Below are 24,137 nucleotides of genomic sequence, written 5' to 3' on the forward strand. Positions count from 1 at the left end.
ACTCCCCCGCGCTTCGCCACGACCACGGCCTCTCTCTCTCTCCCCATCAACACCCTCGTCTCCTCCGCGCCACAGCGTCAATCGCAAAACCCCTTCCCGACCGCAACGATGCCGTCTACCGCGGCCGACCAGATTCCCGCCTCCCAATTCGACTCCGTCCCGGACACGGTCGAAGCCTTCCGTACGTACGCACGCTTCCGTCTTGTCCCCGCCCCGGGCCGTTTTCCGCTTCTCCTCGCTCTCATATATTTTCTGTCTTGCCCCCCGGTTGTGCTCACGACTAACCGCCACCCCGCTCCCGTGCGCACGCAGGTAATGGCGAGTTCGTCGTGGTCCTCGACGACCCCTCGCGCGAGAACGAGGCGGACCTGATCGTGGCGGCCGAGTCGGTGACGACGGAGCAGATGGCCTTCATGGTGCGGCACTCGTCGGGCCTGATCTGCGCGCCGCTGCTGCCGCACCGCGCGGCCGCCCTCGAGCTGCCGCAGATGGTGGCGCGCAACCAGGACCCGCGCGCCACCGCCTACACGGTCAGCGTCGACGCCGCCCACCCGTCCGTGACGACGGGCATCAGCGCCCACGACCGCGCCCTCGCCTGCCGCGTCCTGGCCGACGACACCGCCGGCCCCGACAGCCTCCGCAGGCCCGGCCACGTCTTCCCCCTCCAGGCCAAGCCCGGCGGCGTCCGCCAGCGGAGGGGCCACACCGAGGCCGCCGTCGACCTCTGCCGCCTCGCCGGCAAGAAGCCCGTCGCCGTCATCTGCGAGCTCGTCGACGACGGCGCCGAGGTCCCCGGCCGCGCCATCCGCCAGGACCCGGGCATGCTCCGCGGCGACGCCTGCGTCGCCTTCGCCAGGAAGTGGGGGCTCAAGGTCTGCACCATCGCCGACATGGTCGACTACCTCGAAAAGGTCGAGGGCAAGATCGAGGTCAATGGCTCCTCCTGAGCGGTCGGGGCGAGAAAAAAAAAAAAAAAAAAAAAAAACAAAACGCGGTTAGGCGAGGCTTGCGGTGTTGTGTGTGTGCCTCTGCGTGGAACGGCATATATCAAAGCGGATTACACACATACGTACATTCTTCCATCCATCCTTCCACCCATCCTTCCATCCGTCCGTCCATACATTCACTAAGATACATACTACCTCTCGATTTACATACACGCGGGCGGAGAAGTAACCGGCACGCCTCCGGCCGGGCTTGTGTCAAGCCTGGATGGAGCGGTCTCCAGTTTGGAGAGGGAGGTTGTCTCACATTCGAAACCATGTATAGATAAAGAGAAGTATGGTCCGGATCTCTGGCGTCTTGCGCGGCATTTGGGTTGGGTACCGATAGACAAAACGGGGTTACACAGCCTTGAGAGAAATCAAGTCGCACATGTCTCAACGGTTTTTTAAGTTTCTCCTACCATATGTGTGCCTTGGAGTGGTTTAATCGATCAAAGATGGCAAGATGCTCCCATCTCCTGAGTGGCCTGCACTTCTCGACAGGATGCTCTACTCAACCTCTTCCCACTTGTTTTATAATACCCCACACACCAACGCAACGCCGCAAACACACACACACGAGACCCCAGTATATAATCGCTTCAGTACATGGGCTTCGACATGGGCGCAATGATGCCCTGCTTGATGATAACCCGGGGCTTCGTGGCGTCCTGGAACGTCTCCTTCGTCGACCATTCCGGGCCGACAGGTAACCGCAGAGACCGCTCATACTGCTGCTGCGTCTCAAAGGGATGCGGTAGCTGCGAGGCGAGGTACTTGTCGTTCTGCGTCGAGGGTCAGCCTGCTGTTTCCCCTGGACTAGAAGACGGAAGGGTTATTAGAGGGGAAAAAAAGGAGAAAAGAAAGCATACCTTTCGGATCCGCTTCTCGCTAATGATGACGTCCTTCAACCTGAAATCCTTCCGGTCTTTCTTCTTAACACCCTCGACCTTGGTGACGAAGCGCCCCTGGTGTTTCTTCTTCTCCCGGTTGCTCACGCCCTCGCCCACCCAGCTGCCCCAGCCGGGGAGCGTGTTGTCGATCTCCTTTTCGTCGTCCTCCCGCTCGATCTCGGCCTTCTCTTCCTCGAATTGGCCGTGCACGTCCTCGCCGGCAAACGCCCGCTCGATCAGCTTCTGGTCGCGGATGGCCAGAGGCAGGTGTAGCGCGGCCTCGTCGTCCGAGTCTTGCTCTCCATCCGCCGGCACAACCACACCATTCTGCGCTTCCCGAGGCTGAGGCTTGGGCCGGGGCTTGGATGTCTTGATGCTGGCAATCGCGGCGCTGGAGACGTCGAGGTCTTCCACCTTGGCCTTGACACCACCCTTCTTGCTCTTGCCCCCAGACGGCTCGGCCTGGGACCAGACCCCGGCGGCGCTGGATGCCGACGGGACAGCTGCCGGGGCCGCCGATGGTGCCGATTCGGCCGACCACGCACCGGCCGCGCCCGGCGCGGAGGTTTGCGGTTCGGAATGGGACTGCGAGCTGGGCTCGGCGGCCGCCGCCGACGGCTTGGTCGGCCCGCGAACCTCGGTGGCTTTGGCTTTCTTGGGTTGGCTCGCGGCTCTGGCTGCGGCTGCGGCGGCGGCGTCGCCCATGCCAAACTGCCGGCGACCAATCTCCACCTCTTCCTCTTCGGAAGCCGCCGCACCGTCCGACTCGAGTTCACGACGGAGCGCAGCCACGGCCTCGTCGTTCTCCTTCTTGCGCAACTCCTCGCCTCGCTGCATGAACTTCATCTGGAACAGCTTGGACCGGGGCTCGTCGTCATCGTCATAAGCGGCCGCACGCTCAAGCTCCGCCAGGAGACGGCGCCGGGGGTCACCCTCTCCAGAGCCGTCTGAAACATCAGAGCCATCGTCGTCGTCCTCGTCGGACCCGTCGCCACCGCGGCCTTCGATGCGGCGCCGCAAATCCTCCTTCCTCCGGGCCATCTCGGTGAGGCCGGCGCGGAAGTTTTCGTCCCAGACCGCGCGTCCGGCTTTCTTACCGAGCTTCGCCCACTTGCTCTCCTTATAGCGCGTGCCCACGCGCTCCAGGGCGCGTCGCCGGTCCAGAGCCTCGCGCTCGTCCTCCGAGTCCAGCTCGCCCGCGGCAAGCTTTTCCTGGAATTCGGCCTCCTGTTCGCGGGCGAGCTCTTTGCGATGGATCCGGCGCCAGGTCTTGCTCTTGATCTTCTTGATGCGCTTCGCCCGAGCCACCTCGCGCGAGTGCAGCTCCCGCTCACGGCGCCTCTGCCGCGCAATCTCTCGCTGCTCCTCCTTCGACAGTTCCGCTTTCTTGGCCTCGTCACCCTCCTTCTTCTCCGGCTTGGCCGTCGGCCCGAGCCCGCTCTCTTCCATGATGGTCAGGATCGTCTGCTCCAGCTCCGTCCCGGACGTCTTCTGGTTGATGGGCATTAGCTCTCCGCTATCGAGGCCGCGGTCGTGCGCATTCTGGGCGAGAGGAAAGACGAGGTGATCGGCCCGTCGGTTGTGCTTGACCGTCTCGATCCACCTATCGAGCGTCTCGTTGGTCTTTTGATAGGCGGCACTGCGGAGCAATCGGTCTTGCTGGCGCTTGGCCAAGGGAACGTCGAGCTTCTTGGAAGAGCCCGGCTTGACGGCCTTCTCTTCCTTGTTCATGAGCCTGAGCGACCGCTTCATGTGCGCGTCCTTGACGCCGGCCAGGCCGAGGTCCTTGAGGCTGAGCTTGGCCTTGTTCTGCGTCGCAGCCGGCTTTTCATCATCCTCGTCCTCGCCGGCGAAGCCAGCGATCATGCTTTGCAGAGCGTCCATTTTGGACGGGTCGTCCAAGTCCTCGTCTTCTTCGCTCTCGTCATCGGCATCGGTCGACTCATCATCGTCTTCAGAGCCGGACTCTTCCGATCCCTCCTCCTCCTCCTCCTCCCCCCCCGCTTCCTCTTCGTCCTCGGAGAACTGGTCCAGGGCAGTGGCAAGATCGATAGCATCCGAGCCCAACGACTCCAAATCTTCTTCGGCCTCCCCTTCGTCTTGCTCGTCATCCTCGTCCCCATCCCCGTCCCCGCCCCCCTTCTTCTTTGTCCGTTTGCCCTTCGACCGACTCCCGCCAAACGCAAAACCTTGGAAGTGCTCCTCATCGCTCTCCCCAAACGCCTCATCCGAATCCAGCTCCGAATCATCGTCCTCCCCCGCCACACCCACATGCCACTCCTCGCTATCGCTGCCGCCGCCTTCACGATCCGAAAACCCGTCGAAGCCATCCTCGTCCGCATCCCTCCGCGCCCTCTTCTTCGGGTGCCCGGAACCGGCGCCGTCGCCGTGAAGGCCGTCGCCGTCGCCGTCGTCGTCGTCGCCGTCGTCAAAGCCCAGCCCGTCTTCGTCGCCGTCCTCGTCGCGCCGCTGGCGCTTCTTTTGAGCAGCGGGGTGCGGCTCGTCTTCGAGCCCGCGCCTGCGCACGCCGCGCGTCGACTCGGGGATCTGCTCGGCGGCGGTGGCGAAGGCGTCGAGCGCTCTAGCGGTGGCTTTGGCGCGAGACTTCTTCAGGGTCCTGGCGTGCGACTTGCCGAATTTGTTGCCGCTGCCGCTGCCGCTGCCGCTGCCGCTGCCGCCTCCGGATGTGGGGAGGAGGGGGCGGCCGTGCGCTTGGCGGCCGGGCATATTTCTTTCTTTTTTTTTTTTTGTTCTTCTCTTTTTGGCGTACGTTGGGCCCTAATTTCCCGCCCTTCTGCAGAGCTGCTGGGAGGATGGCGGATCTTGAGGGCGGCACTTGCGATGGCCGGGGCACTGGTTATTTTAAAGGCTTTGTTTGTCGGACGTGATTATTTTTCTGCCGGAAAATTGCCCTGCACTTTTTGAGCGGTGAGCAAGGAGGTTTGAATTGGTGCGGTCACAAGCTGCAAGCTGCGGGGCCGACCAGGAGCGAGCTGAGGCACGCTTCTTGGCAGACAGAAAAAGATAAAACTAAGACCGGGAGAGTTTTGGGGGTGGGTCGTGGGGGGGGCAACCGGCCGCAAAATTTCCCGGAGTTGGACCACACCCGAATCCGATCGCCGACACCGCGGCATCAACCAGCAACCCGCCGAGCTCTGCCTCACCACCCTCCCAAACCGACAGTGCTCGCGATCGCATCACACATTCACACATCTCCTCCGATACACCCATCATGCAGCCCACCCGCGTGCTCCAGGCGCTGCGCTACCGCCGGCTGCGCCTCACGACCAAGGACGTCAACAAGGGCTACTACAAGGGTACAGGCACGGGGTCCATGGGTCGGCATACCAAACGCGGTGGCTACATCATCGAGTGGAACAAAGTGCGGACCTACGTCTGCCCGCCGCTGGATGGCTTCAAGGTGCGCAAGAACCACCCAATTCGGGTGCGGGAAGAGGAGCGAGTAGAGGGGAAGAAGGGCTGATGATGACTGACAAACAATCGACAGCTCACACCGTTCGTGGCGCGCACCATAGCCCCGACACACGGCGTCTACGAGGGGGTGCCTCTCGGGCCGAAGGACCCTGCCATGTACCTCTCGCGGTGGAAGGCTGAGAACGGGCTTGACTGAAGGGACTGAAGGGGCCAGCCGGAGATAGATCCAGGTGTACGAGTCGATATTTTCAGGCCGAGCCTGTGAAAATGCGGCGATATAAGGCAGGCAGGCAGGTGGTTGCGGGGCAGCGGAATACGGGACCTTGAGGCTCCTCCTGCTCCTTCTTCAAGGCGGATGGATTGTACCATAGAATGGCGTTCTGGGGCGTTTTCCAACCTGTTATACAAATGTACAACACACGACTGCATCTCCTCGTCCGTCGGATGATTCTTCCAACCACAGGTTTTAATCAGTTACATCCAGGGCAAGTATTATTACATGTCTATCCGGTCTTTTTCTGCTATAGAAAAACAACGATGACAAATAAAACAAACAAAACAAAAGCCATGTAAGAAGACAGCAAAACAACGCACTCGATCAGAGGGTATCGAAAACAAACCCGCAGCGTCGCAAGTCCTCCTCAAGAATTCGCCTTTGCAACATCCTCCTCGGCAGTTACAAACCTCTCCAAACCTGGTCTCTCGCCCGGCGTGGTAGGCGACAGGAACGGTGTCGCAAACGGCGTCGCGGACCCGGGTGTTTCTCCCGGGTCAACCCCCGATCCCTCGTGCGGAGCAACACCCGAGTCTTCCGCATTTTCCTCCTGGCCCTCCGTGGCTTTCACAGACGGAGCCGCTACAAAGCTGCTCGAGTCTGCCGTTGACAAGCGGGTCGATCTCTGGTCCATCGGTGTCGCCAGCGTAACCATGCTCGCCGTCTCGGGTTCTTTGCGCAGGCTGAAGGGCGTTGCCAACCCGCCAATCATGACCCGCTTTCCAGTGACGCCCGTATGAAGTGCAGCGTCATCCGGTGAGAGCAGCCTGGCAGACTCCGAGGGTGCTGCTCCTGCTGCCGCTCCTCCCTCTTCCCCAGCGTCCCCATCACCGATCGGCCCGGCAGGATGCAAGTCCAGGCCACCCTCTGCAGACGCGGCGGGGGGGCCGCCGGCGCTCTCCACCTGCTTCTCTCCTACCAGTTCCCTCCAGGACGGTACCCTCCCCGTCTGCGAAGGCGCCGCCTCCCCGTCCTCCCTGGCCAACTCCTCCTCTTGCTTCTCCAAGTCGGAAAACGTTCTGGCGCCCTCGCCCTGCACGGCGACCGCAACGCCCACCTCGGGCGCCTTGGCAGCAAGCGCCTCCCTGTGCATGGTCGCCTCGTCGTGCTTGGACCCCCACAGCGCCCAGAGCGACATGCCGAAGTTCTTGGCCCTCTTCCTCTTGGCCTCCCTGTCTTGCTTGAGGGCCTCGCCCACCTTGCGGCGCCCGGCGAGCGCGCTCGGCGGCGGCACCTCGCCCTCGCCAAACACCTCGTACCCGCCGCGCTCCACGTCGCGCAGGCGCCGGCGGTGCACGCGCGCTTTAGTGTGCTGGAAGCGGGCGTCCCAGCGCCTCTTGTGCTCGAGCCACTTGCGCACGGTGCCAACCTTGACGACGCCGACGAGGTCGCGCTCCATGCGGCAGCCCGGCAGCTCGGCGGGTTCCGGGAGGGGCAGAATGGCACCGTGGTGGGTGACCCGTTGGCGAATCATGTGGTTTTCAAAGGCCGGAAGGGGGTCGCCTGCTTTGCCGATTGAAGCGTGATAATTGACCTTTTCTTTGCTGCTGTTTTGAGGGGCCCGCTTCTGGGACGACAACATCATGTTAGAATACGCCGGTAGACTGGTAGGACAACCGTGCTGCGGACGACGTACAGAAACCTTCTTCTCCCGGCTCCCGCTCGAAGAGCTCGAGCTTGAGCTTGAGCTCGAGCTCGAAATGACCGAGATCTCGTCGTCGCAGAGAATATCAACCTCGGTGTTCTGGGCCCTTGCCAATGCCCACGCCGAAAACTGCGCAACACTCTGGCTCCAGTCAGTAACCGCCAACAACTACAGCAGCAGCAGCAGCAGCAGCAGCAGCAGGAGCGCGGCATACTCACTCTATACATGTATTTGGCAGGCCTCGTAAAGCTGAGCGTAGGAGCAACATGGCACAGGTCGTCCCACACCTGCAGCTGAACGTCCGTGGGTTTATATCGGTCGACCAACGCTTTGGCCTCCTCGTTCATCAAGGCTTCGGGCGGCAGGTATTGCGCAGGGTTGGCACACTTGTGTGCAAGGTAGATCTGCTCATCGCGCAGCAATTCACCGCCTCCGACCATGACGAGCAGAGGTGGAAGACCGCCCAAGGTGGGTTGCATGACGGGGCTAACCAACGGGTGGGCTAGCAGCTCGTTGGTGGTGTACATCTGGGCCGGGTGTCAGCCGACGCTTTTGCCAAGGTTAAGAGAGATGTGACAGCCTACCTGAATCTGCTCCTTGATTTCGACTTGCTCGCCGTCAATGACAAATGTCATGCGGTGCGTGGTCTTGGCAACGTCCTGGACCGTTGGCACGCCGCTCTCTTCAGCAGGCCGGCCTTCTTGCGCGACGATGCCCTTTTTCTGCGCCAACGCCGCCTTCTTGAGCGCTTCCAGTTCTTCCTCGTCGGGAGGCGGCCATGCCAGCGACGGCTTGTGATGGAAGCCCGACGGTGGGAGGTAGTCCAGCGGGCAGTCCCCGGCGACGCTCGGAAAAGAGTGCGTCAAGTCTACCCAGGGACTGATGAGCACGGCGCCCGCCGGAAGCGGGATGCCCCTGTCTCTGAGAATAACCATCAGGCTCAAGACCATGCCAGCGCCTGCCGAGTCGCCGGCAAGGATGATTGTGTTTGGGCTCTGCTGCGAGACGAGGTAGAGGTACGTGGCGAGGCAGTCCTGGAGGCCACAGGGAAAGGGGAACTGGGGAGCGAGCCGGTATCTCGGGGCCAGAGCTCGCGCCTTGAGCTTCCGCGCATGGCGCTGGATCTGGTAGCGATGCTCGTCGACGCTGCCAAAGTAGTAGGCGCCGCCGTGGATGTAGAGCATGACACGGCTGCCCGGATCCGCATTCTTCTTGCGCTTCTGGTAATCGGCCTTCATCTCGATCCACTCGGCCTCGAGCGGGCTCTTGGGCTTGCGCCACTGCCACCACTCCCTGCCGCCGACCTGACGGATGCCCTCGGGTCCCAGCTGCTCTACCAAAAGCTGCGCGGCGCGCGCGAGGTCCTGTTCGGGAATCGTGACATGGTCGACCCTTACCCACCGGGGATGCGGTACCCACTGGCTGGTGAAGGCTTGCAGCTCCTCGACGGTGTGGCGCGAGGCATGAACCAGAAAGGAGCGGATCAGATGCAGGCCCTCGTCATACGAGAGATGAGCTGCTGGTTTGTGGGCCAGGGGTTTTCGATGTAAGTACTAACTCGATATTAGCCCAGTCTGGACGACCCGACGAAACTTCCCTTCGTCTTCAACTTGGACTTGCCACTCACATGCGACAAGAAGGTAGAGATGACGGTCGGCGTCACGGCCAAGCCGACGCTCGCCGTGTGCATCGTGGGCGACGGGTATTGCAGGCTCACTAGGGAATATCATGCCATGTGCACTACACCATGCATGATAAAACAAAACGTGGGTTGGCTTGCGGTGTTGCTGCGTCGTTTGGGGATATTGTACTTCGCTGCCATCCTGGGACGAGGGTAACTTACAGCCCAACTACAGGAGCAAACTGCAGATAGCTATGGCGTGGCAGCAGGAGCTCCAGCAATAAGCGACCAGCTGTGCAAGGGGGGCCAATCGCAACGATCGGCCAAGCGGCGCCGATCGTGCCTGAAACCAGCTGCAAAGACCGTTGGGAATCTGGCTGCAACAGCACAAAAAAATAAATAAATGATCAACGCGGCAATGTTGAAGTCGCACACGTCTGAGCCCGAAAGGTGCCGGTACAACAGTGTTGTCTCAGCATTGGCGTTGCTGACGGGTTTAGGTCTCAGGATCCCCAGGGTAGATGAACCTTGGTTGCCCCTGGACTTTGGATCTTGGGATGAGAGATGACCCACAGATGTGCCCTGTGGGCGCACATGCCATCTACGGATCCGTACGGCGTTTACAGGACCTTGTTCCACAGTAACTACGGATAGTACGATTTAGCCCGTAGTTAGTTACCCTAGGTACTCTTGTTGTATGTACGGAATACGGATTACTGAAGTTCGAGCCCAGGCAACTAAGGTAGTTAGTTAGTTAATCGATAAGCTCGGCCTGCAGCTCCCCGCGATGGCAAGCTCCGCGTCACCTGAAGTATGCCTACCGCGACTCTAGGAAGCTACATACCATTGCCGCCACTTCTCTGAATCTAAACGCCGGTCTTGTTTCCACCTAATCAGCCATTTAAGCTGCTTCTTGCCCGTCTTCTTTTCTGCTTGCCAGCTCCACGACTAATCGCGATAATCCGCCCATCATGGCGACACAGTACGAAAGTAAGTAACCCCTCCGCTGATCGCAAACCCGCCGCCGCTCGAGTTCTGACCGTATCGCCGCAAGTCGAGCACAACATCAAACCCGCCGCCACCGCCCCCCGGCGGCGGCGACAAATCGACATGTCCACCTTCAACGCCCACCTGCACAACCTCCTTCCCGACTCCAGCAGTTCCACCTCGCAGACGTCGCAAGGCGGCGGCGACCAGCAGCAGGAACAACAGCACCCCCGCCACCACAACCCGCACGCCGTCCCCAACCCCTCCGACACCTCGGCCCTCTTCCGGCTCATCCAGGACCAGATGGGCACGCTGGCCACGACGGCGCCGACCGAGAGCAACCGCGCCTTCCTGCAGTCGCTCGTGGAGGCGCTCGAGCTCGACGTCGCGCACCCGCCGCGGCAGATCGAAGGGGTGTCGCAGGAGTTCCTGGACGGGCTTGACCGCGTGCCGCGCCGGGCGCTGCGCGGCGACGACGTCTGCCCCATCTGCGCGGAGCGCTACCTCGACGACCCTTACTGCCTCGTCGTCGAGCTGCCCTGCCACGCCAGCCACCGCTTCGACCTCGAGTGCGTCGGGCCCTGGCTGCGGGGCAAGGGGACCTGTCCCATGTGCCGGAAGGAGCTGGGCAAGAGGAAAGAGGTGGTCGTTGTTCCGAAACGGGCCGGGGAAGGAGGGGGGGAGGACGAGGACGACGAGGACGACGATATGAACGGGTTGTATGCTTGAGTAAGGCTATCGGGGTTTGGGGTGGTGGGAGGTTGTTGCCTTTGTTCTCCTCAAGTCCGGTATGTCAATGTAAGTGTACACTGATCTTGATCATCGAGAGCGACGAGCTCGAGGCTTCAGGGAGCTAATCCGGCGCGGAAAGCTAAGCGTAAATAATAGCATGGGTTTGCCCCCCCCCCCCCTTCCCCCGGGGATCATTATTCCGTAATGTAGCCACTGCGTCTTGAGATGTGTTTTCTACAGTTTTCAGCATCCTCCTCTCGGAACGCTTCGTCTCTAAAGGCCTCTTTCCCTGACCAATCCTGCCAGCCTGCTGTCACATAGGCGCAACCTTTCCGTGTTTCTTGCCCACCGTCCCTCCGCTCTTGGTCTTCTTGTCCGATTTGTCCGCCGCCTCTTCGGGCGCGCGCGGTTTCGAAAACTCTTGGTTGGCCCCGCTCGCTTCGAGCGGGTTCCCGTTGCTATGCTTGGCGGCGCTCTCTTTCGCCTCTTCCGGACTGGTCATGTTGGGATTGAAAGCGGCTTCCGTCTTCTCGGCTACCTGGTCGTCCGAGCCGCTTTTGGTGCCTTCTGACGGCCGGGGCTTGAGGCTCCGCCGGTCCTGGTCGTCCTTGTAGGAAAGCAAACTACCGCTGGGGTGGTATCGCCGATTGAGTGAGCGGCCAACGGTTGGCATGCCTGATGCCGCTTGACGGAGAGTCCGCGCATGGGCGAGGAGGAGCTGGGCGTTTGTTCGGAGGGCCATTGCGATCAATTGCGATCAATTGCGATCAATTGCTATCAATTGGGGTGTTTGCTGCCGTAACTGCTGCGGTGCTGAAGGGTTTGGACAATCAAGCTTTGGTTTAATGACCCTAATATCTGGTGTTCTTCCGGATTTCTATGAATGATTCCTGCTTGATGAGGAACCATTAGGCCTTTGAACATTAGATGCTGGACCTCGGGCGGATGCAGGGAGATAAAAATATGTGACGTCATGGCAAACCATTGAACAACTTGCCTCCCTGCAGTGGGGTGAACCACGCACGGCATACGCAGGCGCGCATATTGCAAATGGCAAGGTAGAAGCGAAAAGTTGGCCCTTGAGTGGTTCTCTTGTTTTTATACGTCTTTTCTTTCAAGAGTCCATGAGCAAGACTCGACTATGCCCAATTGGTTTCTATATTCCCGTCGGTGACCAAGGAACCAATACACGAAACGCAAGGTTTTATAAGTCCCTTGAAAAGTTGAAAAACATAAGCCCGCAGTGAGGGACCTACTGTACAAGAAGGAGAAAGCAAGTGTAAACTCTTGATACGATACGCCTACCAAAGCTCACCTGCAGAGTCAGGTTGCTCGGCCCCTTTTGAGAAGAGCAAAAAGGCCTAGTCAGTCGTCAACAGGCAAGTCCAGGAGAATAGTAAAAAGTGACTCATAGCGTTTCCAAAAAAAAGAAAAAAAAAAAAGAAAAAGAAAAAGTAAAAGTTAAGTACCTGGGATGCTAAAAATCAGAATTTGCGCTTATGGGATCGGGCAAAGCGTGGCATCCCGTCTAAAGATGCCAGGGAAATGCAACAGTCAGCGTAGGTGCCTTGATAGACTAAAACGGAAAAAAAAAAAGAGAGGGGCCTGCGATTCCGGGCGGTTGGAGTGTCGTGTTTCAATTGAAGACAAAGATACAGGTAAGGCATGCACCTAGTTCGTAGTTGGTACTACAAGCACGCCGTACACTACCCAGTGTAATAGGTGTGCTGATACACCACATAGATGCATCCTTCTAGAAGGAATCCGTATTCTTGGTGGGAGCACAGATCGGTTTCAGGTGACCTGCGGCCTCAAGGGGTTCAGTTGGCAGCGGACATCTCCGAGCAACAGCAATTCGTCGGCAAGACGGTGCGTGTTTCCCAACCTGGGGGGTTTGCCGAGAGGGGGCTCCGGGGGTTCTCCGGGGGTGCCCCTCGCAGCTGGCGGCCGAGATCCGGGGATGTCAGATGAACTCAAAAAAAGTTGTCACCAGGGGAGGCCTTGCGCGACTGGCGATAGTTTACCTTTCGATCAATCGCACCATTGGCTTCCTACACTACAGCACTTCACCGCGTCGACACCCAGTAACTATATACACTATTGACGGTCTCGGCTGGCGTAGACCCTGTCAACCTGATGGGCCGCGGAAGATAACGTGAGGCGGGAATCGGTTGGCTTCTCGGCGGGTCTGAGCCACAAATGCACTTCGCACGTGGGAGAACAGGGGTCTCTCACCTTCAGCACTTCGCTTGAGACGCGTGATCATTTCCTGGTCCGATAATAAAGAAAGGGACGGATCACAGATCCGTACAACACGCAGGAGTGGGCTCCACGCCCGCCTCGGTACGAACAAGAGCGGGTTCCACAATCTCATCTATATTCTTATTATACGCACTGTAGAAATGCTGTAGGATAAATTGTGAACTACGCTCTGCAAGTGTATTGTGTATGTATATATATGCACTATTAGGCCGATAAACCCCAGCTAAGACAGCAGAGATGGACTTCTTCCACATGTCAGCACCTGGTTTCGGCTAGTTACCAGTACGGATTACATGCAGAACACATACGCAGTCTGCATGATGCCGCAAACTGCACTAACCCTGAATCAGTGGGACCCTCTGCCCAATTTGTCCGGCGTTACGTTGAGGAGCGCTTCTCCGGGGTCGAGCAAGGAGACGGACAAATCAAACAAAGGGGGGTTTTCAGCTGCCTACATGGCACGTCACCGAGACTGCTCCCAAGACACTCGACAGCCCGGGTTGTGCCGGGGATTTATTAATAACAGATTCGTGTGTACCGCTGTTTCTTCGTGCGCTGCGAGGCCAGCAAGCAGAGGGGCTTGGAATTTTTCAAAAAAAAAAAAAAAAAAAGGGAAAAAAAAAGAAAAACGGGAGGGCCGCGGACTTTGGGACTGGTCTTAGCGTTACCGCTAACCCGGCTAGGTTTGATTGCCACCCCAGCCCGCTCCGCTCACTCGCCAAGCCGTGGCCACGAGGTTGCCACGCGCCCAGGCCAAAGGGCACACCGGGCTTTGTGCGTCGGTCTGAGGCAGTTCCAAAGTCCCCCTGTTGCAGCCGAATCCCACAGCTGGCCACTGCCGACATCAGCATTCGCGCATGGCCCAATCGAACCAGCCGGGCCTGACAGCACATCGTACACACTGTGCGAACCCCGGACTTTTTCGGCCGCGCCGCACGCCATGCTGCCATGTGGCATGGGCTGCATCCTGCGACTTGTCAGACGCAGCACAAAAGGTTTCTGCGGGATGCGACTGAATCTCGTCATTGCCATCAAAACGCCGCTGTGCATAAATAAGCGGGCACTAGCAACGTTGGTGTAAGTGTACACTAGCGTAGTTAGTTCAATCGGAAATGTCTGGTACCACTGCAGGAAAAAGAAACGCAGAAGTGCGCGCCGAGGAGGATACGCTGCGGAACCAGCCATGCACCTTTCAGGGCGCGATCTGCGCTGGTGCGCTGTTGGGGTGTTCAATTGCCAACTGTCTCGAGGGAAAACATCCGCACCACGGGATAATCTCTTTGCTCCGCTGAAGTAGTGTATAAAGGAAAAGAAGACAGATGAGGAATTACATCAGGGGTCTCCATTGCCAATAATAGGAAAAAAAAAAGATGCCTGAAATCGTTCCCATGTTTTTTGAGGTCAAAGATACTCTAGGTCCTGGCAGCTGATACAACTTATCATGATATCCGCATTGCTGGGGCTCGGATCCCTGCACTTCCCACGCCGCCAGACTCAGACCAGGCACGTTTCCTGGAGCCGGAGCCCCCAGGAACTCCACCACCTCGGAAGAGACCAGCTCCATCCCCATTCCCGTCGTCTCCCACTCTCAAACTCGTTGATCCGGCTTGCCTTTGTTTTTTTTTAGATCCCTGACTACCGCCGCCAGGCAGACTTGTTGGACACTTATCGCCGACAAGCCGGACGTCGCTCGGAGTTCAATCTCAGAGACAAGTTGACACGGCTTCGCCCGTCGCCCCGTCCTCTCCGCTTCTTGTCAGCAGCTGGCTTCGTCGATACCCCTCAATCGCCGACCGCCTGCCTGGTTGTCACCCGCTCGTCCGATCAGGGCGCACGACTGCCGTACCACCGCCGAGTGTTCTCTCGCCGTCTGCAACGCGCTGCCCCCGAATCGATCAATCTTTGCCCAAACCAGCGCGAACAGGAGCCGGGCCTCGCTTCAGCCTTGTCCGTTCCGTCTTCTCCCCTCCGTCTTCTCCCCAGTTTCGGATGTCGATCCGGTTTGGTTTCCGCCCTGCCTGCGAACCGCCCAAGCTCGTTTCGATCGCCCCCGGCGCACTCAATGCTGCGTGACGTGAACGGGATCTCGACCCCGCGCTAGAGCACTCCGAACCGCCTTAGCTTGTTGGAGAAAAAAAGGTCTAAGAGTAATCAGGGCCATGGGTAACAGTCAGGGCAAGCCTGTCGAGCTGGACGGCGAAGGTGCGTCAGCCCGACGGGTTCTCTCCTTCCCCCTCCCCCTTATCTTCCTCCTCCTCTCTTCTACCTTCTTCCATCCATTCCCGCTCATTGACGCCGTTCTCGGCTGTTCCGCAGTGAATCTGAATCACTTTCGACTTCTCAGGGTCGTCGGGCGAGGCGCTTTCGGCAAAGTACGCATCGTCGAGAGGAAAGACACGAACTTATCATTCGCCCTGAAATATATCCGTAAAGATGAAGGTGGGACGAAACACCCGCAGCGCGGTACAGCCGACGAGCGAAGCAAACTGACCGGTTCCCCCCTCCCCTAGTCGTGCGCTCGGAAAGCGTTCGCAACATAATACGCGAAAGGCGGATGCTCGAGCACGTAAACCACCCCTTCATCTGCAACTTGCGCTACAGTTTCCAAGACATCGAGTACATGTACGCGAAGCCCGCCGCGCCCGACAGCCCGGGGTTCGAGCTAACAGGAGCAGGTACTTGGTCGTCGACCTCATGAGCGGCGGAGATCTGCGGTTCCACATTTCGAGGAAAACCTTCACCGAGGAGGCGGTCAGGTTCTGGATAGCCGAGCTAGGGTGTGCGTTGCGGTACATCCATGGCCAGGGCATCATCCACCGCGACGTGAAGCCCGACAATGTGCTCCTTGACGCGGACGGGCATGTGCATTTGACGGATTTCGTACGTTCCCTAGCCCGGAACTGCTGCCACGGCTCCGGCTAACCTTTGACAGAACGTCGCTTCAGACATCGTACAGGGCAAAGTCCTGACAAGCAAGTCCGGCACGCTGGCGTACCTCGCGCCAGAAGTCTACGCAGGAAACGGTTACGATGTCCGTGCGGATTGGTGGTCCCTGGGTGTGCTATTCTATGAGTGCATATACAACAAGGTATGCCTCTTCTGCACCCTCCAGTCTTGCCGCGCTTTTGCGGCCGGCATCGCTCTCGGCACAGGCCGATCCAGAGTTGGCGCTGACGTACCCAACAGAGGCCGTTTGAGGGTAACTCCGAAGCATCCCTGAGCGCCGTAATCCAAGCCGCAAAGCCCAGATTCCCCGTAACGAACCCCCCGGTGTCATTACCATGCATGTACGCCATCAAGAGCGCCCTGGAAGCTGATCCCAACAAGCGGCTTGGGTCAACCTGGGAGAGTTTTACTCAGCATGAGTTCTTCTCATGTATCGACTTTGAGGCCCTTGAGAGGAAGGAGATCGAGCCCGTGTTTGTGCCGTCCTCGGAGAAGACCAACTTTGACGCCACGTACGACCTGGAGGAATTGTTACTAGAAGAAGCGCCCTTAGAGGCGCGCGCACGGAGACAGAAGCCTCGCGAGAAGCTAAAAGAAGACGCCACGGACAAGGAGATCCGCGAGGATGAGCTCTACCGCATGATTGAGACCGACTTCCGGCCCTTCGATTACACAGTCGCAGCGTACAAGAAGTGTGTCCATCCCGCTCGTTCCCTGCGGCTATGATCGTGATGCTAATATCTGGCAGACTCCAAGAACAACAGCAGCAGCAGCAACAACAACAACAACAACAACAACAACAACAACAACAACAACAACAACAACAACAACAACAACAGGCACTCGCAGCCGGGCAAAATTCCGCAGCACAAGGAGCCAACCTCCAACCACAAGCCCTGACAACTGACGAAGCAACCCCTTCCCCAGCCACCAACGGCGCGACACCAAATCAATCTCTCAACAAACAGCAACAGCAGCGCCAATCAAGCGGAAACTACCAGCAGCAGCAACAGCAACAGCAACAGCAACAGCAACAACAACAACAACAACAACAACGGCGCGCAGGCGCGCCAAGTCGCCCGCCCGCGCTGGCTCCCTACCCGCAGTCGTACTCGCCCAACGCGGGCAGCAGCAACCGCGGGAACCGCGGGGGCATGATCGTCGGCAGCCCGACGGGCGGCGTGCAGGTGACGCTGGACGGCGGCAGCAGCTGGAGCGACCTGGCGCGGCAGGACGCGACGCTGCCGGCCGACGCCAGCGGCGCCAACAACGCGCTCGGCGGCAAGCCCGAGAGCTCCGGCGGCGGCGTCTTCGGCTTCCTGCGGGGCAAGAAGGGCAGGGGGAACAGCCCCAAGCCCAAGGAGCGCGGCGTGCTGGGCAAGGAGGGCGCCAGGGTTATTCTTGGATAGTTTCTGTCTGGAAGAGGAGAGCAAGAGGGATGTGTCTTTGCTCTCTCTGAGAAAGGTTGCTTTGGTTCGAAAAAGATGTTGTCCGGAGGGATCGGGGTCGAAAAGGGGGAGGGGGGGGAAGAAAGTTGAATAATAAAAAGAGGAGTGCTTATGGGGCCCCAGAAGTGGGAGGTCACCCGAGATGTATAAGGGAAGAGGAGACCACCGGGGGTTCCAATACATTTGACATGGATATCCATCCCCGTACTCTGTACGGGGCCGGGTTGGGTGGGAGAGGAGGAACGGCGCGAAGGTTCCGTCGGTCATGGAGGAGCCAGGCCTGCGCTGGAGTTGGGGATGGAGAGACTGGCGCAGGTTGCGTGGATGGGAAGAGGGAAAGGGGGAGTCCTTTGGCTGCTAATAATAGCCGGTTGGGGCTTTTCTGGCTCGGGACCGGATCGCAGTGGGCTGCGTTCCCGCCAACTTCTTTTGGTTTTGCTTGCCTTGGGCTGGATGGAGCATGGGTGCATTGTTATTGTTGAGCAAGAATGGGGAGGGGCCAAAGCATGAGCATGGACAGAGTGTATAGGTCTCGTTTTCTTGCTTTTGTTCCATCTTTGTTATCATCTATCTCCTTTAGTAGCATACTTGTAGTCGACCTGTTGGTTTTGAGCTTGAGCCTGGCGTAAGAGATCCGCGGTTCGTCATATTTTGCATGTGTCTTGTTTTGGTTCATCATCGACACTGTCTCGCAGTGTCCTCGGTTCCATCTCTACAACACTGGTTCCCTGAGCCAATACGGATTAGATCGCAGCTTCGAAAGGGAACCACGTGCCCTGCCTCTTAGTCTCGATCACCCTTCTTGTGTTTACGTGACAGAGTCATAATATGTATGGTCTAGGTGGTTCTTTTATTAGGGTGATGATGTGCCGCAAGTATTCTTCGGTGGAATCTCCGGGGGAAGAAGGGGTGAGAGAGTTTGGGGTTCTTAGTGGTGTTCCTAGCGGGCCCATTGCCACCTATGCGCTAGACGAATTTCAACTACACACACTACTACCCGGTGGTTAGTGCTGACTAATTAGTTCAGTACTACTTGTCGGGAGGACTAATTAGTTCAGTACTACTTGTCGGGAGACAGGTGGTAGTACTGAACTAATTAGTCAGCACTAACCACCGGGTAGGTCAGTGGCCCGTAATGCCACTCTTTTAACAACCCGGAACCACATCTCGCAGTGTTACCCTTCCCGAAACAAGTCGAATAGCTTGATATGCATCTGAAGCGCGATGCTTTATGGTCAGGCCATGGGATTCTCTTGGAGAGGTCCTCAAGCGTATCCTTAAGATCAGACTTTGTATTCAAGGTCTGACACTTGACTCGGCGAATAAACTCGAGACCGCACGGAGTGGGGAAATCGACTTGACAAGCAGTCCAACAACTCAATCCTCTCAGCATGTAGACCCAAAAATAACGGCTAATGCCAGCCGTCAGCGATCAAGGCGAGTTCTCAACCCATTCAATGATAGATCTTGCCAATCAAGACATTAAAGTAAGGAAAACCCATCAAGTACAAATCAACAGAGGGCTTTGTCTGATGAACCCCCCCTGATAGGTATTCTCTCGTTACTCCGTTCACACCTTCCCATTCCGAAGTTCCATGTATAATCGGCACCGAGCACATGCATTTGTGTGTTTGCACCTGCATTCTTAGGCACCCTGTCCCATGTGATGTTGTCTCCCAAGAAAACTCCGTAGTGTTGCGCAATAACCCGAGAAAGAAAAAGTGCACCGAGCCCGCCACGATGAGTGCCCGGCTTGTTATACAGAACGTCCCGAGATACCAGGGGTAGACATGCCAGCTAAGGCTGCTTCTCCACCCGCACATGCTCCTGTATCGTCTTAGAAAGCTCGTCTTTGTCCTTTCCGAAGTATTTATTGAGCGTGTCTTGGAAGTCCTCCTGGCTGACAACGGGTCCACAGCCGTCGCACTTGGCTTTCTTCTGCAGATCTGCGCAGAGGCCGTCCAGGTCAAAATCGCTTCCCTGGATCTCAGTACAGTTCTGTATCTTCTCCCTGTGAGGTTGTTAGCGAGGTACGCATGGGAAACGATATGGGACTATCTGCACGCACCAAACCTCGTTGCACTTCAGCAACTGGCCAGCCTTTCTGGCAGGCTCATCATTCTCCTTGGCCGCATCAATCTGAGCGATAAGGTCCTTCTTGGGCGGCACGGGGCTCGGAATTGGCAGGTTGTACGGCGTGAAGAAGTCCATGTCCAACGCGTCATTGAAGAAGCTATCGTCGAAGGTCTGCGACAAGACGGTTTCTTGTGGATCGCGGTAGCCACCAAATAGCTGCGGGTCAAATTGAAAATCACTTTGTGGGAGCCAATGGCTGAAATCGTCGGTGCCTGCATTGGCAAAATGACCAGGATCTGATGCCGTTAGCGCAGCGCTCTTGGGACGGGTACCGGCGGTTAAGGCGTTGATGTTCTCACCTTGAGACTGATTGTTGAGGCTTGGCTGTTCTTCTCCGATTGTGCTCAGAGTATCGACAGGCTTGGATGCTGCAGGCGACTGAGTCGAGGGTTCGGGAGATGTTCCACACGACGAACTGGGACCGCCCGCGTTGGAATTCGAGAATGCGGAGGGTGAGCTGGTCGTTGTGGCCCCGCCCGTATTGTAGTGCGAGTCTGTGCTGGTTGATGACCCATTTGTGCGCTTGTCGTTGCTGGTGGGCGGATTGAATGAGCCGGAAGACATATTGGCCAGGTCCTGTTTGGTCTGAGAATCAAGACCAACTTGGCTGTAACTGCTCGAATTCCCGGGGCTGACGCCGTCCTGCGAGTTCACACTCGGGCTCTGATGGTCCGCACTGTTTTGCTTGGGTGGTTGCGATGGTGTTGCGGATGCCTTCTTGGCGCCGTTGGCGGGAGGCCCGGGGAGACTGCCAAACTTGGGAAACTCGAATTGGAAACTGACATCGTTCAAATTGTTGAGGAAGAGATTTCCGAAATGCGCAGCGACGCCTTGCTGAACGGGCCGGCCGCCTGTCAGTGCAGACAGCCTCTTCTTATACTCGTTCAACTCGACGGTCAACTTTTCAACTTTGGCACGGAGTGCTTCGTTTTCATTGTTCGCAGCCTCGGACAATTTCTCCAGTTCCTGGACTTTATTTTCTAGATCTTTAAGGTGCTTCTCCTTGCGCTCCCTGAAGGCCCGTTGTGCAGCCCGGTTCTGAGCTTTCCGTTTCTGCCCGACCTTATTAGTTTGTTTGTCTCTCCGGCATTTGCCCACATGGCTGACAGCCAACCTACCGAGGTTGGTTCCGTTGTCAATGGCTTTCTGCCCGGCTTCTTCGCCACCTTTTCCTCGCTCTCCCGGCGCTTGGCCCCCGGATTCTCCCCGTCATCAGGATGGCCTCTCTTCTCCGGCGATTCGGCATCCCCAGAGTCGGAATTCAAAGCCCGCTTTGTGCCGGGCAAGTCGCCAATCATTTTGGGCTGGTTGGTGTCATCGAAGGAGAAATCGAGGGTTGGATCGGGTCCTGGAAAGTCGTAATCATAATCGAGGTCAGGGCTGGTCTGAAAGCTGGATAAACCATCCCCCTGAAGGGGCGATCCATCGAAGAGCGGCATGTTGTTGAAGTTATTGTTGGACAGGCCATTGCTCGGGCGATTGGAATTGAGCGCGGCAAACAGCAAACTCTGCTGTTGCGGCGTCAAGACGAGGCCATTCAGCGGGTTCTGCGACGACGTCATCTTGACCAGCTGCACTGCGCTGCGTCTGGTTATCGCAGGTTAAGAGAAAAAAAATATCCACGAGTAGGATATCAGTATAGTCCTATCGTAGGATGAGGTGCGATGGCTCACAACCTCTCAGAAAGGTGTTGTATGAAGCCAAACGCCCTCGAGGAACGACAAGTGGGAGGAAAGCGGCCACGGGTGTTAAGTCCGAGCGTGGCCGGAGGACCGAGGCGGGGTATCGAACCTTGGACAGAGACGAGTAACTAAGGCGAACAGTCGACGTCAGAGTCCAAGTGGTTCTTGAAGCAATAGGTTGCAGGTGGAGGGTCTCGGCCTGGGAAGTGTCAGGCCCGCAGAATGGTGAAGGGTGCAAAGAGTTGCCCCCAGGCGACTGGAGAGTCAAGTGTGGGAGGTGGGAGCTTGCGATTGCACAGCCGAATGTCGGGTGTGGAGATGGAAGAAGTCGCGCCCTTTCTGCATGATTTGCTGCCTGAATTGCTCGCACCTGACAATCACCTGGTTTGTCCGGGTTGTCGAGGCATGCGGGCACGGAATGACCAGACATGCCGGACTAGCGTGGCTGCGGGCAGCGATTTGTCAGCCCTCATGGAATGACTGGGAAAACATCAGAGTGGCTCCAGTCCGTGCACGGTCTGGGCTGCAAGTACAAAATAGGAGGCACGGAGTACCCTTTTGGTCTCGCTCGTCCAGACCCTTCCTCCGCTGATGCGGCTACCTGCGGTCAAGGACGTCCCAGAGACCGAGAAAGAGGCCAGAAAAGCCCTCTTTCTGCATATGAGTTGTGCAGGGTGTTGTACAGTACATGTTCCGTTCAGGTAAGCAAGGTAGGTCCCTAGGTAATCTAGGTACACTTGACATTACTATGTACACTACGGAGTACACGGTTGTGTACTTCAGACACTACCTAAACTCTTCGTCCCCCCCACGCCGTTTGATCTACACTACGTAGTACCTTGGCGCTGAGTCAGACTCATATGGGGAACACGTAGTTGATAAGACCGCATTTGAACCGCGAGTCACCTCCCGCTACACAAGCACAACGTAAGAAAACCGGGACTATGCAGTCCTGCAAAGTCATAAGCTTGCTTATGTTCGTTCAACAAGACTCCACTACCAAACTGAGCTGGCCTCGATATCCTTACGTATAGTACAGGTACCTTGGACCGAGTCCGACGCACACTGTAGCGGGAGTCTACAGAGGTGTCAGTTAACTATCATTGGAACCTTTTAAAGTTGAGACCAAGGGGAAGTGGGATGCAGGCCAAGAGGTCGGGCGCTTCCCCGGTAGTCATGGTCCGTGCCCTCTCGTTCGCGAAGCGGACCCCGCTGCTGCATCTCCGCAACCGCGGCAGGAGGCCCGAAATGATGCCATCAGCCTTGTCCAACCTAAATCGAACCTCTACAGAGCCGAGTGTTACTGGCACCGCTCTGCATACGTGTGCTCCACCGCGTCGGACGGACGAGCTCGAGGACGCGAGAACCCGAGTGCGCGGACGAAATTTGACGAGCCAGCCAGGATCCAAAGCTCCGTCGTCATGGACATTGCCTACGACCACATCCAGGAATCGAACTTCCCAGAGGAGCACAGCGACTCGCCGTCAGCGGACAAGAAGCCGGCCGCGCAAACAAGCTTAAATGCCGACTTGCAAGATGCGTATCGCGCCTTTTCCTCCAGTCCTTGGGGTGCCCGGATCGGGGGCTTCCTCGGGACTGTCGTGAAGCAGGTGTGTCTCCTCCGCGGCCAAAAAAAAAACAAAACAATGATAGCACGGCGACCGCCATGCTCACCATCCTTTCCCAGGGTGAATCCGTATACCGCGGAGCGCAGCAGGAGCTTTCCGCCGTCGGCCAGGATGCCACGCGCGGCCTCACCGATCTGCGCCAATCAATCATCAACCACACGCGAAACTTGTCCCTGAACACATCCTCATTCGCCGCAGGGTCGTCGGCGGACCAAGCGTCCAGGGAAACAGGTGACAACAACGAGACGACACCGACCACCGCGAGCAGGAATATCTCCTCGGAGGACGCGGACGCGCTCAAGGAGTCGGAGACGGTGCTCTCCCGGCTGCGCGGGGAAGCAGCGAAGCGGCTGAAGGACCTGCAGAGGGCCGAGGACGCCGCAGACGAGGCGCTGCTCAGGTTCGGGTCCAACCTGCGAGACTTCTTCCGCGACGCCATCACGATTGCGCCTCCGGCCGGCGACCAGGCGGACAACCAGGGCAGCACGGTGCTGTTTGAGAGCAAGGATGCGCACGGCAAGAGGGTCATCCACACGTCGCGCTTCGACGCGCAGCTGCATGTCATCCACACCTCTCCCGAGCGCTTCACCAAGGACGGCACCGGAGCCGAGTTCGAGGCCTGGGCGAAGGATTTTGACGTTGACAAGAAGACGGCGGATATCAGCAGCGATCTAGAAAAGTATCCCGAATTGAGGGCGACAATGGAGAAACTTGTGCCCGACAAGGTTCCATATGCGGATTTCTGGAAGCGGTACTACTTCCTCAGACACGGCATTGAGACAGCCGAGGCGCGGAGGAAAGATCTGCTCAAGGGTACGTTGAAGCATCTTTTATTCTGGTTTCGGCCTGATCTATGTTAACGGTTTGCAAACAGCTGCAGCGGCCGAAGAAGAGGTTGGCTGGGACGAGGACTCGGACGACGAGACTGAGGATGGCTCAAGTGATGCTTCTGCGGCACCAAAGCGGCCTCGCTCGACAGGGTCGTCGGGCACCATCCAGCCGCCAGCCCCAGCTCCAGGCCAGGGCCTCTTGAAACCGTCCGAGCCCCGGAAGTCCAACGATGAGAAGTCGCAGGCGGGCAGTGATGCCAGCTACGACGTTGTGGGAGCCACGTCTGGTGTTCCCAGCCAGGCGCCCAGCAGCCCGAAGGAGGCGCGCAAGGTCGACGACGACAGCGACGAGGAGGATTGGGAGTGAAGTGCCGTGTTTCCGGCGTTCGGAAATAAGGAGACGGAGGAGGCGCGGTTCTCTTTTTTTTTTTCCCAGGCCGGTCTGCCGGAGTTGGATCGGCTCTTCTTTTCTTCCTTGGTCATTCAACGTTCTCAGAGGACCTGGGTTCTCGTACCGTACATAGGTAGTCAACTACCCGATATGCCGGCCCGCTCGAATCACAACCACGGCTCTGCGCAACCCCCTTATGCCGCTCTGAACATCCCCGCTTCACCCCCCCCCCCCCCCCCCCCCC

At 57.9% G+C, this 24,137-nt stretch overlaps 8 protein-coding genes across 8 annotated transcripts; 4 read left to right on the forward strand and 4 right to left on the reverse strand.

The window, feature by feature from the left end:
- Positions 1-1,585: 1,585 nt before the first annotated feature.
- P884DRAFT_302347 (Utp14 protein-domain-containing protein) lies at positions 1,586-4,603 on the reverse strand (the record flags this gene model as incomplete). The annotated part of the gene is made up of 2 exons (XM_069444938.1): positions 1,586-1,768; positions 1,856-4,603. The coding sequence occupies 2 exons, from the start codon at positions 4,601-4,603 to the stop codon at positions 1,586-1,588; spliced, it is 2,931 nt and encodes a 976-aa protein (XP_069294642.1).
- A 505-nt stretch (positions 4,604-5,108) lies between these two features.
- On the forward strand, positions 5,109-5,507 carry P884DRAFT_208494 (mitochondrial 54S ribosomal protein mL41; the record flags this gene model as incomplete). The annotated part of the gene is made up of 2 exons (XM_069438877.1): positions 5,109-5,297; positions 5,385-5,507. 2 exons carry the CDS (start codon positions 5,109-5,111, stop codon positions 5,505-5,507), a joined length of 312 nt encoding a protein of 103 aa, XP_069294643.1.
- A 469-nt stretch (positions 5,508-5,976) lies between these two features.
- P884DRAFT_188098 (uncharacterized protein) lies at positions 5,977-8,920 on the reverse strand (the record flags this gene model as incomplete). The annotated part of the gene is made up of 5 exons (XM_069437360.1): positions 5,977-7,152; positions 7,228-7,371; positions 7,449-7,757; positions 7,815-8,783; positions 8,858-8,920. Coding segments are annotated over 5 exons (2,661 nt in total), but the record flags the coding sequence as incomplete, so codon positions are not given.
- Positions 8,921-9,610: 690 nt separating this feature from the next.
- P884DRAFT_249446 (uncharacterized protein) lies at positions 9,611-10,743 on the forward strand. Its single transcript, XM_069440597.1, has 2 exons — positions 9,611-9,841; positions 9,906-10,743. Exons 1-2 carry the CDS (start codon positions 9,823-9,825, stop codon positions 10,565-10,567), a joined length of 681 nt encoding a protein of 226 aa, XP_069294645.1. The 5' UTR covers positions 9,611-9,822; the 3' UTR covers positions 10,568-10,743.
- Positions 10,744-10,754: 11 nt separating this feature from the next.
- On the reverse strand, positions 10,755-11,585 carry P884DRAFT_263461 (uncharacterized protein). The gene has a single exon (XM_069441761.1). The coding sequence runs from the start codon at positions 11,310-11,312 to the stop codon at positions 10,884-10,886; it is 429 nt and encodes a 142-aa protein (XP_069294646.1). The 5' UTR covers positions 11,313-11,585; the 3' UTR covers positions 10,755-10,883.
- Positions 11,586-14,991: 3,406 nt separating this feature from the next.
- P884DRAFT_208739 (kinase-like domain-containing protein) lies at positions 14,992-17,187 on the forward strand (the record flags this gene model as incomplete). Its single annotated transcript, XM_069438897.1, has 7 exons — positions 14,992-15,034; positions 15,149-15,271; positions 15,343-15,454; positions 15,508-15,712; positions 15,765-15,920; positions 16,019-16,474; positions 16,618-17,187. The coding sequence occupies 7 exons, from the start codon at positions 14,992-14,994 to the stop codon at positions 17,185-17,187; spliced, it is 1,665 nt and encodes a 554-aa protein (XP_069294647.1).
- A 1,634-nt stretch (positions 17,188-18,821) lies between these two features.
- On the reverse strand, positions 18,822-21,095 carry P884DRAFT_67917 (transcription factor PAP1-domain-containing protein). Its single transcript, XM_069446019.1, has 4 exons — positions 20,481-21,095; positions 19,662-20,415; positions 19,295-19,598; positions 18,822-19,237 (listed from the first exon to the last, which is right to left on the reverse strand). The coding sequence occupies exons 1-4, from the start codon at positions 20,922-20,924 to the stop codon at positions 19,024-19,026; spliced, it is 1,716 nt and encodes a 571-aa protein (XP_069294648.1). The 5' UTR covers positions 20,925-21,095; the 3' UTR covers positions 18,822-19,023.
- Positions 21,096-22,465: 1,370 nt separating this feature from the next.
- Positions 22,466-23,869, forward strand: P884DRAFT_272198 (uncharacterized protein; the record flags this gene model as incomplete). Its single annotated transcript, XM_069442500.1, has 3 exons — positions 22,466-22,654; positions 22,732-23,485; positions 23,547-23,869. 3 exons carry the CDS (start codon positions 22,466-22,468, stop codon positions 23,867-23,869), a joined length of 1,266 nt encoding a protein of 421 aa, XP_069294649.1.
- Positions 23,870-24,137: the final 268 nt, after the last annotated feature.

The sequence above is a fragment of the Thermothelomyces heterothallicus genome, assembly GCF_042370625.1.
Source record: "Thermothelomyces heterothallicus CBS 202.75 unplaced genomic scaffold P884_scaffold_26, whole genome shotgun sequence".
NCBI lineage: Eukaryota > Fungi > Ascomycota > Sordariomycetes > Sordariales > Chaetomiaceae > Thermothelomyces > Thermothelomyces heterothallicus.